We start from the raw sequence: 14,863 nt of genomic DNA on the forward strand, positions 1-14,863 counted from the left end.
TAGATAACACTATGAAAAAACAGCAGTCAGATATGAGGCCGTCATCAATGTGCGGCCGTTGTCGACGACCGTCGTAGACGAGGCCCGCCGTAGACGAGGGCCGTAGACGAGGCCCGCCGTAGACGAGGGCCGTCGTCGACGACCGTCGCAGACGAGGCCCGTCGTCGACGACCCTCGTAGACGAGGCCCGTCGTAGACTAGGCCCGTCGTCGACGACCGTCATAGACGAGGCCCGTCGTCGACGACCGTCATAGACGAGGCCCGTCGTCGACGACCGTCATAGACGAGGCCCGTCGTCGACGACCGTCGTAGACGAGGCCCGTCGTCGACGACCGTCGTAGACGAAGCCGTCGTCGACGACCGTCGTAGACGAGGCTGTCGTCGGCGACCACCGTAGATGAGGCGGTTGTCAACAACCCTCGTAGAAGAGGCCATCGTCGACGACCATCGAGGAAGAGGCCATCGTCGACGATCATCGTAGATGAGGATCATTTTGGTGAGGCAGAAATATTAGACATGGAGATATTTGGTATATACTCCTAATGTCCGGTCAAGAGGGCTTCCCTGATGTAGTGCAGGGATGAAAAAAGGGAGTTGTATCCTCTGTGAGAAGTGCCTATAAAGACTCAAGGTGAATCTTATGGCTTTTATGCGCGCTCTCAGTAGCGCGACTTCTCCCTTCGACCTGACCTCATCCTCCTCGGAAGTGGCAGGTTTGTATGCGCGCCCCCAGTAGGCTCCTGGCGCGACTTCTCCCTTCTACCTCTCCTCATCCTCCTTAGAAGTGGCCGGTAAAAGCCTCTGACCCAAAGCGGCCTCATATCTCAGAACGTGAGAGTTACTGAGGAAAAGGTTAGACATAAATCATAGTCTATTACCTTATTTACTGCCATTCTGCCATAATACCGCCTTAATTGGGTCAGAGAAATGAAGTACGAGCTTGTAATCCAAAAAGAAATAAAACTGAAGAAAAAACTGAGCAGAGCTCAGGGAGACTCCCTTCACCCACGACGTGCGGTGAAAATCTGAGGAGAGCTGGCTCTGCAGGGAAGGTTCTAGAGGGTGCTGTGAGCTGATTGGTTGGAGCAAAGACTTTGGTCTTTTTTACATAATGAGGTAGATAGGCTACTATAATTTAGGCCTCAGGCCTATTCCTAGGGCCTACTACTACTACAAAGTGCTTTTGCACTGCTTTTTTATTTACCGTGGGACTCCCGCCTCGTCGACGGGGAATGATTCAGGCATGTGAATCTATGAAAGATACCCCAATACTGGATAACAGGAAGCAGAGAGTGAACCTCTCCCTGATCTCCTCTCTTGCAGCCCAAAAGATGTGTCAGTGGATGGAGTAGTCTTTTCAGACACCCTCTCTGCCCAACAGCAGAATGACTGCAAGCAAGTTTTGCAACAGTATGCTAGTCTCTTTTCCCATATCCCTGGTCTGACCAACTGGTGTACCCATGATGTGGACACTGATGACAGTAACCCTGTCAAAAACAAAATCTATCGACAATCAGACCAAGTCAAGGACAGCATCAGAGCTGAAGTCAGCAAGATGCTGGAGTTAGGGGTTATTGAACCCTCTGAGAGCTCCTGGGCTAGCCCAGTGGTTCTGGTCCCCAAACCTCATCCACAGGGTGGAAAGAGAGAGATGAGGTTCTGTGTGGACTATAGAGGGCTCAACTCTGTCACCAAAACAGATGCTCACCCCATTCTAAGAGCAGATGAGTTTATAAGACAAATTGGGGCAGCCAAATTTCTCAGTACCTTTGACTTAACTGCAGGGTACTGGCAGATTGGCATGGCCACAGGAGCAATAGAGAAAACAGCATTCTCCACCCCTGATGGGCACTATCAGTTTACTGTAATGCCCTTTGGGCAAAATAATGCCCCTGCCACCTTCCAGAGGTTGGTGAAATAAGTCCTGACTGTGTTGGAGTCCTTTAGTGCAGCTTATCTTGATGACATTGCTGTCTTTAGCTCCACCAGGAAGGATCACCTGATCCACCTTGGGAAGGTCTTACAAGCCCTGCAATCTGCAAGGCTAACTATCAAGGCATCCAAATGCCAGATAGGGCAGGGCACTGTGGTGTACTTGGCCCACAACACCCTTACAGCCCAAGATCCAGAGTATCATGGACTGGGCAGCTTTAACAACCCAGACCCAAGTCAGGGCATTCCTTGGCCTCTGCACCCGGTTGCCCCTATGCCGCTGGTGGTGCAGTTTGGATACCTACCTGACCCCTGGCCCTTGCTGACTTTTGGCTCTGAAGACTAAAATTGTAAGTATGATACTTACCTGTTTAACCGCAATATTGCTTTCCTCGTAGGATAACATTGGACAGATTGTAAATGTTTCTAATTATCGATTTTTGAAAGGGAGAAGTATTTTTAATTAAAAACATACTTATCTGATTACGAAGACCTGGGTCTTAAAATAAAGCACATAAAGTATAGTTTTATAAAATAGGTCGGATCTCCTTCTTGAGTTGTGTGTCCATTATTGATCATGTGTATAGAATAAATGTCGTACACTCCTCTTGAGTCAGGCCTAAGGCTGCTCGCACCCACTACCACTAATAAAGCACTTTTGGTTTTGCATTGAGCCCTGTACTGTACACTTTTGGGGAACCTCTGGACTCTGTGGACAGTATTACCACCTAGTGGCAATATCATATACAGAGCCAGCTTCCTACAGGGACATTGCAAGTAGAGGGCACCTCAATGATGTCCAGCCATCCTCAAAGTTAACACCACAAAAATATCTGCAAAAGTGAAAATATTATGCTGTGACCTTAAACAACCACAGAGGGAGTGTGGCTGTAAGGATTTTGGTAGGGACGATCCCTAGAGTACTTTGCTGCAGTAGTCTCTCACACAGATCTGCAAAGTTCAACTGAAGACACAAGGAAAAGCCCAGAAAAGGTTTAGCATAGAATTACTTAAAACATTTCTCCCTCGCCAGAAACAGTTTTGTTCCAACCCAAAATTAGCCGCACTGGAAAAGGAAAATGCTACTTACCAGTATGCATCTGTTCTTGGCATGTAGGGCTACTGACATTCATATCTTAGCATAGATCGCCGCCTAGTGTTGGGTCCGGATGTTTGCACCTTGTTGTCCTGGAAGAGTCTTCGAAGTATCACGAGATAGGTGACTCCTCCCCTGGACTACAGTGCGCATGGGCATCCTCTCCATCTTCAGATTGTTTTTCGCCATTGTGGCAAAGATGGAGTATAGAAAAGTAAGAGATGTCCATGTAAATGTATGTAGGAAAGATTACTGCAGCTGTGACAGGCACCGGGGAGGAGGGTGGGCGATATGAATGTCTGCAGCCCTACATGCCAAGAACAGATGAATACTGGTAAGTAGCATTTTCCGTTCAAGGCATGTGGGCTGCTGAATTCATATCTTAGCATAGACTGTATAGCAGTATCTCCTATAGCGGTGGTCACCTGTACCAGCTGCAGCAGTTTGGAAAAGAGTTTTAAAAACAACCTGGCCTACAGCAGCTTGCTGCTTTGCTTGCACATCTACACAGCAGTGTTTAGTGAAAGTGTGTATGGTAGACCATGTAGCCGCCCTTCATATGTCTTCTAGGGGAATATTTCCTAGGAAAGCCATGGATGCCCCCATTTTGCGTGTTGAGTGGGCTTGTGGGGGAACTGTTAGAGTGCGTTTAGCCTCTTGATAGCATATTTGAATGCATTTAACTATCCATCTGGCTATTCCTGTTTTTTAAATGGGATTACCCTTATGTTGTGGAAAAAAAGCAACAAATAGTTGCTTTGTCTTCCTGAATGATTTAGTCCTGTCAACGTAATATAGCAGAGCCCTTCTTACATCTAGTGTGTGTAGGGCTCTTTCAGCCACTGACTGCGGGTTTTGGAAGAAAACTGGCAATTCTATTGACTGATTGATATAGAAAGTGGATATAACTTTTGGCATAAACTTAGGGTTAGTACGAAGTACTACCTCATTTAGGTGTATTTGCATAAAGGGTTCCTGAATGGTTAGTGCCTGTAGCTCACTCACTCTTCTGAGGGAGGTAATGGCAATCAAAAATGCCACCCTTCCATGTTAAGAATTGTAATTCACACGAATGAAGTGGTTCGAAAGGTGGCCCCATAAGTCTAGTAAGTACTACGTTTAAGTTCCAGACTGGCGAAGGTGGATGTTTTGGAGGGATAATTCTTTTTAGTCCTTCCATAAAAGCTTTGATTGGTGGTATTCTGAACAGGGACACGTGTTGTCTGTTTTGGAGATATGCTGCTATAGCAGCAAGGTGTAGTCTTATGGAAGAATATGCCAAATTGCATCTTTGAAGATGTAATAAGTAACAGATTATGTTTTGGATGGAGGCATCTAATGGATTGATTTGGTTATTATTGCAATAAATTGCAAATCGTTTCCATTTAGCTGCGTAGCATGCTCTAGTAGTTGGGTGCCTTGCTTCCTTGATAATGTTCATACAGTCTGGAGGCAAGTTAAGATATCCGAACTCTAAGACCTCAGGATCCAGATCGCTAGGTTCATCTGATTGGGATCTGGGTGCCTGATATCTCCATGGTTCTGAGTTAACAGCTGTGGCGATAGGTGCAGTGTCTGATGTGGAACTACTGAGAGTTCTAGGAGTGTCGTGTACCATGGCTGTCTTTTCAATGTGGGAGCAACCAGGATCATTGTGAGTGACTGTTGCCTTAGTTTGCGTGCCACTAATGGAATCAGTGGGGTTGGTGGAAAAGCGTACGCAAATCTGCCTGACCAGTTCATCCATATTCGCATTGCCTTGTGACAACGGGTGTGGGAACCTGGCGGCAAAGGACTAGCATTTTGAGTTTTCTTTTGTGGCGAACAGATCTATGTCTGGATGTCCCCATTTTTGGAAGAATGGTTGCAGAACTGGAGGGTGAATTTCCCATTTGTGTATGTGTTGGCTGTGTCTGCTTAGTAGATCTGCTATTTGATTGTCTTTCCCTGGTAGGTGTTCTGCTAGGAGAAAGATGTTTTTTGGAATTGCCCACCTCCATATGCTCTGTGCTAGGTGAGACAGCTGCGGAGAGTGTGTCCCCCCTTGCTTCTGGATGTAGTACATGGCTGTCATGTTGTCCATCCGGACTAACACAGCCTTGTTGTACAAGTATTTCTGGAAGGCTTTCATTGCTAGAAATACTGCTAGTAACTCTAAGTGGTTTATATGCAGTGTCCTTTGCTTGACTGTCCAGAGCTCCTGGACTGTGTATTGAAGTAGGTGGGCTCCCCAGCCTGTCAATGATGCGTCCGCTGTTAATACTACTTGTGGAACTGGCTCTTGGAACAGTCGCCCCTTGGAAAGGTTTTGTGGGTTCCACCACTGCAGAGAGTTGTAAGTGCGACTGTCTACCAACACTAGGTCTTTTAGTTGTCCTTGAGCCTGGTTCCACTGCCGTGCTAGGCATTCGTGCAATGGACGCATTTGAAGACGGGTATGGGGCCAATGAATATGCAGGAGACCATCATACCTATAAGCTGCATGAACACTTGAGCTGGCAAGGAGTGTTGTGGCTGAAATCTTTGAATGAGAGTCTGTATGTTGGCTATCCTGGCTGGATTTGGATATGTCTTTGCCACTAATGTATCTATTGTTGCTCCCAGATATTGTTGTATATGGGATGGCAGCAGATGTGATTTTTGGTAATTTAGGGAAAATCCCAGACTGTGCAGCAGCTGGATTGTCTGAGACGTATGGTTTGCACATTGTGCGTATGATTTGGCTTTTATGAGCCAATCGTCCAGGTATGGAAACACGTGGATGTGTTGCCTTCTGAGGTGTGCTGCTACTACTGCTAGGCACTTTGTAAAAACCCTTGGTGCTGTAGTTACCCCGAAGGGGAGAACTTTGAATTGGTAATGGTGACCTTCTATTGTGAACCTGAGATATTTTCTGTGAGCTGGATGTATAGGTATGTTCAAGAATGCATCCTTGAGGTCTAACGTAGCAAGGAAGTCGCCTTGCTGGAGTAACGGAAGTACCTGTTGTAGAGTGATCATATGGAAATGCTCTGACAGTATGTATTGGTTCAGAGGTCTGAGGTTCAGTATCAGTCTGAGAGATCCGTCTTTTTTGGGAATTAGGAAGTATAGAGAGGATACTCCTGTTCCCTGGTGTTGAAAAGGGACTGGCTCTATGGCTCCCTTTTCTAGCATGGATGCGACCTCTTGTTGTAACAGCGTGATGTGTTCTTTGGACATTGGACGGTGTTTGGGTGGTATGTTGGGTGGAGTAGAAGTGAGTTCCAGGCAATAACCATACTGGATAATTTGTCTCACCCACCTGTCTGTGGTAATGGTGTTCCAGACTGGTAGGAATTGTGTTAGTCTGTCTCCGACTGGTGTTAAGTGGTCTGGAGGGAGTGTGAGCAAGTCACTGTTTGTTGGCGGTGGAGGCTCTGGTGTTGTTGCCGCCCCGTCCTCTGCCCTTGTTATTATTGCCTCTATAACCTCCTCTGTTGGAGCCTTTATTAAAAGTGCTCTGGGTATTACTTTTGAATGAAGAGGAAGTTTGTGATGTGTTGCCTCTCCCGGAGCCTCTGAAGGAGGAGCGACTAAAGGAACTTCTGGATTGTTGAAACTGAAGTGCGCTCATAGACTTAGCAGTATCAGTATCTTTTTTCATCGTTTCAAAGATGGTATCTACTGCAGGGCCAAACAAGAAATCTTGGTTAACCGGCTGGTTGAGGACGGTTGATTGCACTTCATTCTTAAAGCCGGAAATGCGTAGCCACGCATGCCAGCATAATAATACGCTAGTGTTGATGGACCTGGCTGCTAAGTCAGCTGCGTCAAGCGCACATTTAATGGAAGCATTTGTGATAAATTTGCCTTCCTGTATGAGGTCGTTAGCTTTAAAAGGTTCTGGCAGGTGTTGTAGTAAACCCTCCAGTTGATCATAATGTGCTCTATCGTAGCGTGCTAATAGAGCTTGTGTGTTTGCAATTCTCCATGTATTTGCTGCCTGGGAGGCCACTCTTTTGCCTGAGGCTTCTAATATCTTTGATTGTTTGTCAGAAGGGGGAGCATTTCCTGTTTGTGAAATAGCTCGCTTTCGAGCGTTTGTTACAACTAGTGAGTCTAATGGCAACTGTGACTTAATATAAGTAGGGTCTGTAGGGGCTGATTTATACTTCTTCTCAATTCTGGGATTGAGGACACGCACTCTGGCAGGGTCTTTAAATATGTCTGGCGCGTGTTTTAGTACCCCTTTTAATATAGGAAGTGTACATACACTCTTTTCTGATGTTGGAAAAGTGTCAAATAGGAAATCCTCTTCTATTGGGTCAGTGTGCATGTCTATACCATGATATTTAGCTGCCCTATCCACTAGTTGGTTAAAGACAATGGTGTCGTCAGTAGGCGACGGCTTTGTAAGATATGTGGACGTGTCAGGGATGGGTTGTGGCTCGTATGTATCATAAGGATCATTCTGGTCATCCCATGTGTTATCCTGACCATCCTGATCCTCGGGATCTACAAAATCATCCTGAGGATCTTCCCGTATGTTTTCTGTGTCATCATAACCTGAAGGTGTGGAAGAGTAAGGCACAAAAGGCATGTTAGGAAAGAAGGGAGGAGGAGTAAAAGGCCTTGAAGGAGATGTTCCAAAGTCTTTTTTCTTTGGAGGAACAGGGGAAGAAGTGTCAGTGTCAAATGGTCTTTTCTTCCTTTGATAAACTGTTACGTGACCTGTTTCAGGGTCTATATACAGTTTAGATTGTTCTGCGCTCACTGGATCTGGATGGAAAAGTTCTTCCTCAACTGTCCGTGGTTTCGGCGCCGATGTTTTTGGCTTAGTCACTTTTGTGGTGAGTCTTTGGCTTGAGGGCCTTTGGCTGTGGAGCTTTATTCGGCTCGACTGCTGATTTCAGGTCGATTACCTTTTTTGGTTCGACTACCTTCTTTTGTTCGACGTCTTTTGTTGGCTGTACTGCCTTTTTTGGTTCGGCGACCTTCTTTGGTTCGACGATCTTTTTCGGATCGACCGGTTTCTTCGGTTCAACCTTTTTCGGTTCACCATGTTTTTTGGGCTCGACGACCTCTTTTGGCTCGAGGTTTTTTGTAGGCTCGACTGACTTTTTCGGGTCGACTGTCTTTTTTGGATCAACAACCTTTTTTGTTTTGATGCCCTTTTTTGTATCGACGAGCTTCTTCGGCTCAACAACCCTTTTCGGTTTGACTGCCTTTTTTGGAAGAGTGTTGCTCGTTCCTGGGGTATCTGAAGGCTTGGGTTTGGTCTTCTGAGCCGAGTCAGAAGGCGGGGCCTCTGAAGGAGTTTGTGGACCTCGGCTAAGGCCTTTAGGCGATGCTTCGACCGGAGCCTTGTCTTGAGATGGAAGCGGGGTTGGGGGCTTGGTACTCACGGTTTGCCCCGGTGTGATCTGGTCATCGGAGTCCGACTGGTCCTCTACGGTGACAATTTCTAGATCGGAGTCCGCCGCTTCTGGGGGTTCTTGTTCGTCGATGAAAATGTTCTCCGGTTCCGGTGCCTGCCGCTGCATTTCTTGTCTAGCGGCTCTTCGGTTCCGGATAGTTTTCTTCGACCGGAACTGAGCACAAGCTGGACAGTTTTCCTCGTTGTGCTCAGGTGGTAGGCACTTGTTGCATACTTTATGTTTATCAGTATGTGGGAATTTGAAGTGACATTGTGGGCACTTTTTAAACGTGGTCCTTTCCATCGGCAGCAGGCCCACGTGGCGTCGAAAAGGCCCAACTGCCCGCGTCGACGACCGGATCGAGATGGAAAGTGTTATCGAGTGGAGATGTCCCGAACGAGAACAATACCAGCGAGGTAGAAGGCCTTTTGGCCTTGGAAAGTTGAAAAGTTTCGGTTCCGAAGTTGGAGTTGAGGAATAGCATCTGAACCCAATGGCGGAAAAAACAATCTGAAGATGGAGAGGATGCCAATGCACACTGTAGTCCAGGGGAGGAGTCACCTATCTCGTGATACTTCGAAGACTCTTCCAGGACAACAAGGTGCAAACATCTGGACCCAACACTAGGCGGCGATCTATGCTAAGATATGAATTCAGCAGCCCCCATGCCTCGAACAAAAACATTCTCCACTAGATTCTAAACCCCAGAGGAAGAGCCTGATGAGAAAGCAGCTTTTGGATAACATGAAAAACTGGACAAATGTGCCATCAGGAATATGCATAAAAATAAAGTTCACCTTCAGAATTTTTTTTCTTCCTAATGAAAACGGACACTAAGAATGCTGAGGACAGCAAAATAAAACTGCCCCACAATCAATTTTAATAAAAAATGAAGCTGAAAAGGAGGAGGCTAGAGCTCCGGGATTTTCAAAAGTAAGTGGGGAAAAAAAAAGAACAGAGAGAGCAACGGTGCATGCTGGTACTGTGGTGGCTTACGACTGACTTAAGGTGACAGTCTTTTCTTTAGGTATAATGTCAGGACTACGGGATCCATTTCCCAAACAATGGAAGGATCAATGCTGCTCTTTGTAGTTCTTAAACCATAGAAAGAAACTGTTGCCTACAGGCATGATTTGTTTATTGTTTATTCTTTTTGTTGAATATAGTGTTCTGGGATCTCGCATATAAGTGGAGATTTTTCAATGTTTACAACAATGAAAGTACCCTTAATACAGAACTGAACACACTAGAAAGAATCAGAAGGAATCAATGTCTTCCATATAATATTTGACACCTTTCCAGACCCACTGGGCTACCCATCTGACTTAATGCCTTTCAGTTGGAATTATAAGAATTTCATTGTTTAATCTCCCTTACAGTGAAATGTTACTTGCACAAAGCTAGCAAGTTAAACCCACCATTTACGGACTGCCCTTTATGTTATAATAATTAATGCATAGGTGGTTGTACTGGAGACTGGTGTTCTGCTGTTATAAATTGTTCTATTGCTGTGAAGAGTTCCTGTAAAACCTATATTAATAGACCACACTGCCAGTAACGGTGCAGGCACAATCTGGTTCTCAGACAAGGCTGGGCTTCCAGAGTATGTAACTTGCAGTCTATAAAGAGTAACCCCTCTAAAATACATGAAATCATAACGATCAAGCTCCAGTTCTCACTTACCTTTTGCAAATAGTTTGGCACAATCGTGGCAAAGGGAGAAATCATGAGACCACTGGGCCTCCCATCCCTTTCCTGGGGTGGTAGAGCCACAGCTCTTGCAGCGCACACATTTGGTACAGATCTGAAAAAGAATACAGAAGCAATATCAGCTTTCTTTGTAAACATTAAAACACACATTTCTTTGATGGAGAAGGATTATGATACTTACTCTGTAAGCATCTGTTCTTGGCATGTAGAGCTGTAGATTCACATGCTTTCCATACTCTTGCAATCTAGTGTTGGGTCCGGATGCTTGCAAGTTGTTTTTATTCTAAGAAGTCTTTTCCAGTCACGAGGTAAGGTGACTCCTCAATTCTGGGATAATGCGCATGGGCATAGACTCCATTGTTAGATTGAATTCCCGCAAGAGGGTAAGAATGGATTTAGTGTAGTATAGAGATGTCCATGCATATGTAACATGAATAATAAGAACTGCAACAACCACAGGTGTCCGGGGAGGAGGGAGGACGCATGTGAATCTACTGCTCTACATCCCAAGACCATATGCTTACAGGGTAACATTCAGTTCGAGTCATGTTTGCTGCAGATACACATGCTTTGCATAGACCGTATAGCAGTATTCACCCAAAGGGGTGACTAACCAGTGGGTGTTGCAGTTGTTCGAAAAAATGTTTTTAGCACTGCCTGTCCTACATTAGCTTGTTGACGAGCTAATGGACAAGTTACTTACCTTCGGTAATGATGTATCTGTAAGAGACATATGTTGTTATCGATTCTTTACCTTAGAATTACCCCCAGGTGTCAGACTGGATCCGGAGACATTTTTCCATAGCAGTGCGCCTGCGCGTAGGCCGGTGGCGTCTTTCGACCCCGCGTCTGTCTTCGGGATGACATTGCGGTGTGTACTTAGACGCCACCCCTGCGCGCTGGCATCAGTTCTGACAACTTTCCACGCCAGAAGAGCAGAGTAATTCAAGACACTGACAACTGGTGCACATAACTAGGGCCCTGTAAGGGAGTCCCTATCCCTAGAAGTCAGTTCGCAGAACATCGAGGAAAGGCAAGGCGGTAAGGAATTTATAACTACACAGGTTTCTTACATATGCATTGTTACCGAAGGTAAGTTACTTGTTCATTTGAAAGAGACTGTGGTTAATAGATTTCTTACCTTAGAAAAATACCCCAGCAATGCCAAACCCGGTGGTGGGTCTGCAAACTAAGCTCACACCAGGAGAACAGAACAGCCCAAAACGCTTTCTCTCCGGACTTGGCTGTCCAGGCAGTAAGGTTTTGTGAACGTGTGAAGGGATGCCTAAATGGCTGCCTGGCAGTTGTCAACCAGCGGAACGCCACATCCCAATGCAGTAGTGTCTGCCATCGCCCTGGTAGAGTGGGCGTACAGTACTACTGGAGGTTCCCTTTTTGCTAAAGAATAACAGATCTTGATGCATAGGACAACCCATCGACTGATGGTATATTTGTGCACGGCCCGGCCTTTCTTGGCACAGGCATAACCCACGAAGAGCTGATCGTCCACCCTGATGTCTTTAGAGCAGTCAAGGTAGAAGGAAAGCACAGGTTTTGGGTCCAGACGGTGCAGTCTCTCCTCCTCCTTGGAGGGGTACGGGGGTGGGAAGAAGGTTGGCAATGAGATGGTCTGACCTCTGTGGAAAGAGGTAACCACTTGGGGCACAAAAGAGGGCCTAGTACAAAGGACCACTTTGTCCGGATGGACAGCAAAAAAGGGAGGATTGGAAGACAGAGGCTGAAGCTCACTCACCCTACGAGTAGAGGTGATGGCAAGCAGGAAAGCAATCTTTAAAGTAAGAAGACGTAGAGGACAATTATGTAGTGGCTCAAAGGGAGCACACATAGGATAAGTAAGGACAAGATTCAAGTCCCACTGGGGCATTAAAAAAGGAGGAGGAAAGAGATGAGAAATGCCCTTCAGAAATCTGTTTACATTAGGGGACTTGAAAAGAGAAGGCTGATAAGGAAGGCGAAGAAAGGCCGCAATGGCAGAAAGATTGCAATTCAGGGTGCTCAGAGCAGAGCCATGCTGGGCCAAAGAGAGAATAAAGAGGAGAACCTCTGAAAGAGGGCCATAAAGGGGATCCACAGCCTTTGCCACGGCGATACCAAAGGGGATGAGGCCGGAGCGTTTGAGCAAATCAAACACTCACCCCCAGTCAACTGATCTGGGTTTAATCCATCATCATTCTTTAGCTCACTCTACAAACCTAGTTCAGACATGGCCATTTGCAAATCAATCTGAATCTGTGCCTCATGTGAACAGTCCAGCCCAAACTGCCAAGCCAGGTCTTCCAGGACCGGAAACAAGGGTCAATGTTATCCAATGGCAGGTAAGTAAATTACTGGTTTCCAGGTGAGTACTTGGTTGTTGAATTTGAGGTTCTGGGCATAGGCTCAGGGGTCCCCCAGGGTCAGGTAAGTACAGTTAGTTCAATCCCAGCAACACAGGGGCGGCCGGGTGCAGAGGTTGGTGGCTGCTGGCTAGCTGGCCACGCGGCTGTGGGAGCTGGGCTCCTGGTCACTTGCTCAGGGCAAGGGGGGGAAGTAGGATAGGACACAAGGGTCACAGCCAGCGGCACTCGGGTGGCTGGGTGCAGGGTGCTTTTGAGCCATTGGGCGTTCAATGTTATCCAATGGGAAAGGTCAATATGGAACAAAGGCTGCAGGCTCGGGGATGGAGACTCTCCAGGGGCGACCAGCACTTCGAGAGGTAAGTTGGGATCTTGGAGCACAGGTAGGTACCTCAAAGGGAGGCACAGGGGGCTGTAGGGCGCCGGGTGCAGGGGTATCTTTGGGTGTCGGAAAAGCTTACCCTCAGCTGGTCGCGGTTGGGGTGGCCCATGGTTCTGAGTCTGCAGGCATCGGCTAGTTCGTCGAGGAGGGTCTTTGGGCACTGGACTTTGGGTAACAGTCGCCGGGGGGACGTCTTCGTGGTCTTGGTTCGGTTGGGCCCGGCCCGGGCTCGGCGGGTGCAGAGCGGGCTGGTCCGGAGCTTCCTGGCTGGCACCAGGGGGGTTGTTGCAGCAGCGCCTCTGCTGATGGGAGTCCCAATCTTCAAGAGGATCAAGGCAGGCAGATCCTCTGGGTGTCCCAAGGTTGCTGTCCGCAGGAGTCGCCGGGTTTTTAGGAAGATGCCCGGCGGGTCTTCTTGATCTTCTTTCTTCTTTTTGCTATCGGAATCTGAGGAAGGAAGGTTCAGGGAGCCCCAAAATTCTAAATTTAGGGGTGTTACAGGTAGGGCAAGGACAGGGACCAATGAATCCGTGTCCTGGGGTGAGTACACCCCATAGCCTGCTCCTCTCCTGTGGGAGGGGGGCACAAGCCTAGCTGGCATCTACAAGATGGCCAGAGCCCAGGGTCTTGCTTCAAATCGCCTCTTACACATGAGGGGTGGAGTTGGCAAAGGTTGGCACCCCCCCTTCCTGACGTAGTTTTTCCCGCCAGTCTTCCCGCCAGAGTGGGGTTTAGAACTGGTGGGGGCCAGTTGCTGGGTACAGCAAATGGTCTGGAGAAGCTCTCAGAGGCGGCATGCCTTTGAAGCTTCCCCCTGCCCATCCTGGGGGAGGAGAACTAGCACCTCGCCCAGGATGTGCATTGTTGCAGGCCCAGGAGAGCGGAGGGCTCTCCACCCAGGGGTCCAGCAACATGTCGGCTGTGTGGCAGCCTCTGCAGCTACTCAGCCCAGACGTGGATTGTAGGTTTGGGTTTTGGAGGGCATCTCTAAGATGCCCTCTGGTGCATTTTACATAAAATCCCACACTGGCATCAGTGTGGGTTTAATGTGCTGAGAAGTTTAGTATCAAACTTGTCAGTCTTCAGTATAGCCAATATGGTGCTGGGGAGTTCGTAATGACAACCTCCCAGCACCATATACTCTTAATGGCATCCTTGCACTTACAGTGCCCAGGAATGGCCCTGGGTACTGTAGGGGCACAGGGCTCATGCACCTGTGCCCTCACCTCTGGCATAGGCTACCCAGCAAGAGGGGTGACTGAAGTATGCCAGGACAGTGGGTTCTGTGGGCATGGCACACAGGGGTGTGTGCCATGTCGACTCTTGGTTTAGTTCCGTACTTAGGCACTCAGCCTGCAAAGGCAGTGTGTGGGTGCCAGGGTACAGGGCCCCTGAGGGTGGCACAATAAGTGCTGCAGCCCTCAAGGGTCTCCTCTGGTCCCATGCCCTGGGTACCTAGAGTACCATTTACTAGGGGCTGACAGGTGGCCAGATATGCCAATTGGGTCTTTTGTTTCAGCATAGCTTTTCTCTTTAGGGAAGGAACACAGGCCCTGGGTACCTGATTGGCAGGGACCCAGGGCACACTCAGTCAAGCACATCAGCAGTTCAGAAAAAAGTGGGGGCATACCAAGGCAAGAAAGATGGCACTTTCTCACACTGGAGTAGTGGGAGTACCTGTTGTAGAGTGATCATATGGAAATGATCTGAGAGTATGTATTCATTCAAAGGACTGAGGTCTAATATTGGTCTAAGTGTGCTGTCTTATTTGGGAATGAGGAAGTATAGAGAGTATACCCCTGTCCCTTTATTGTTGTAATGGGACTGGCTCAATGGCACCTTTTTCTAGCATAGATAGCACCTCCTGTTGCAACAGCGTGATGTGTTCTTTGGACATTGGACGGTGTTTGGGTGGTATGTTGGGTGGAGTAGAAGTGAGTTCCAGGCAGTAACCATACTGGATAATTGGTCTCACCCACCTGTCTGTAGTGATAGCGTTCCAGATTGG

General features: G+C 47.5%; 1 protein-coding gene across 2 annotated transcripts in view; it reads right to left on the reverse strand.

Annotated features, from left to right (window-relative positions):
* The window catches only part of KMT2A (lysine methyltransferase 2A), a 1,541,152-nt gene that overhangs the window by 816,647 nt on the left and 709,642 nt on the right, over positions 1–14,863 (reverse strand). For both annotated transcript variants that reach the window (XM_078682247.1, XM_078682245.1), the window contains exon 13: positions 10,090–10,210. In XM_078682247.1, the coding sequence (XP_078538373.1) occupies positions 10,090–10,210 (121 nt within the window). The remainder of the gene's footprint in view (positions 1–10,089; positions 10,211–14,863) is intronic.

The sequence above is a fragment of the Lissotriton helveticus genome, chromosome 3_1 (assembly GCF_964261635.1).
Source record: "Lissotriton helveticus chromosome 3_1, aLisHel1.1, whole genome shotgun sequence".
NCBI lineage: Eukaryota > Metazoa > Chordata > Amphibia > Caudata > Salamandridae > Lissotriton > Lissotriton helveticus.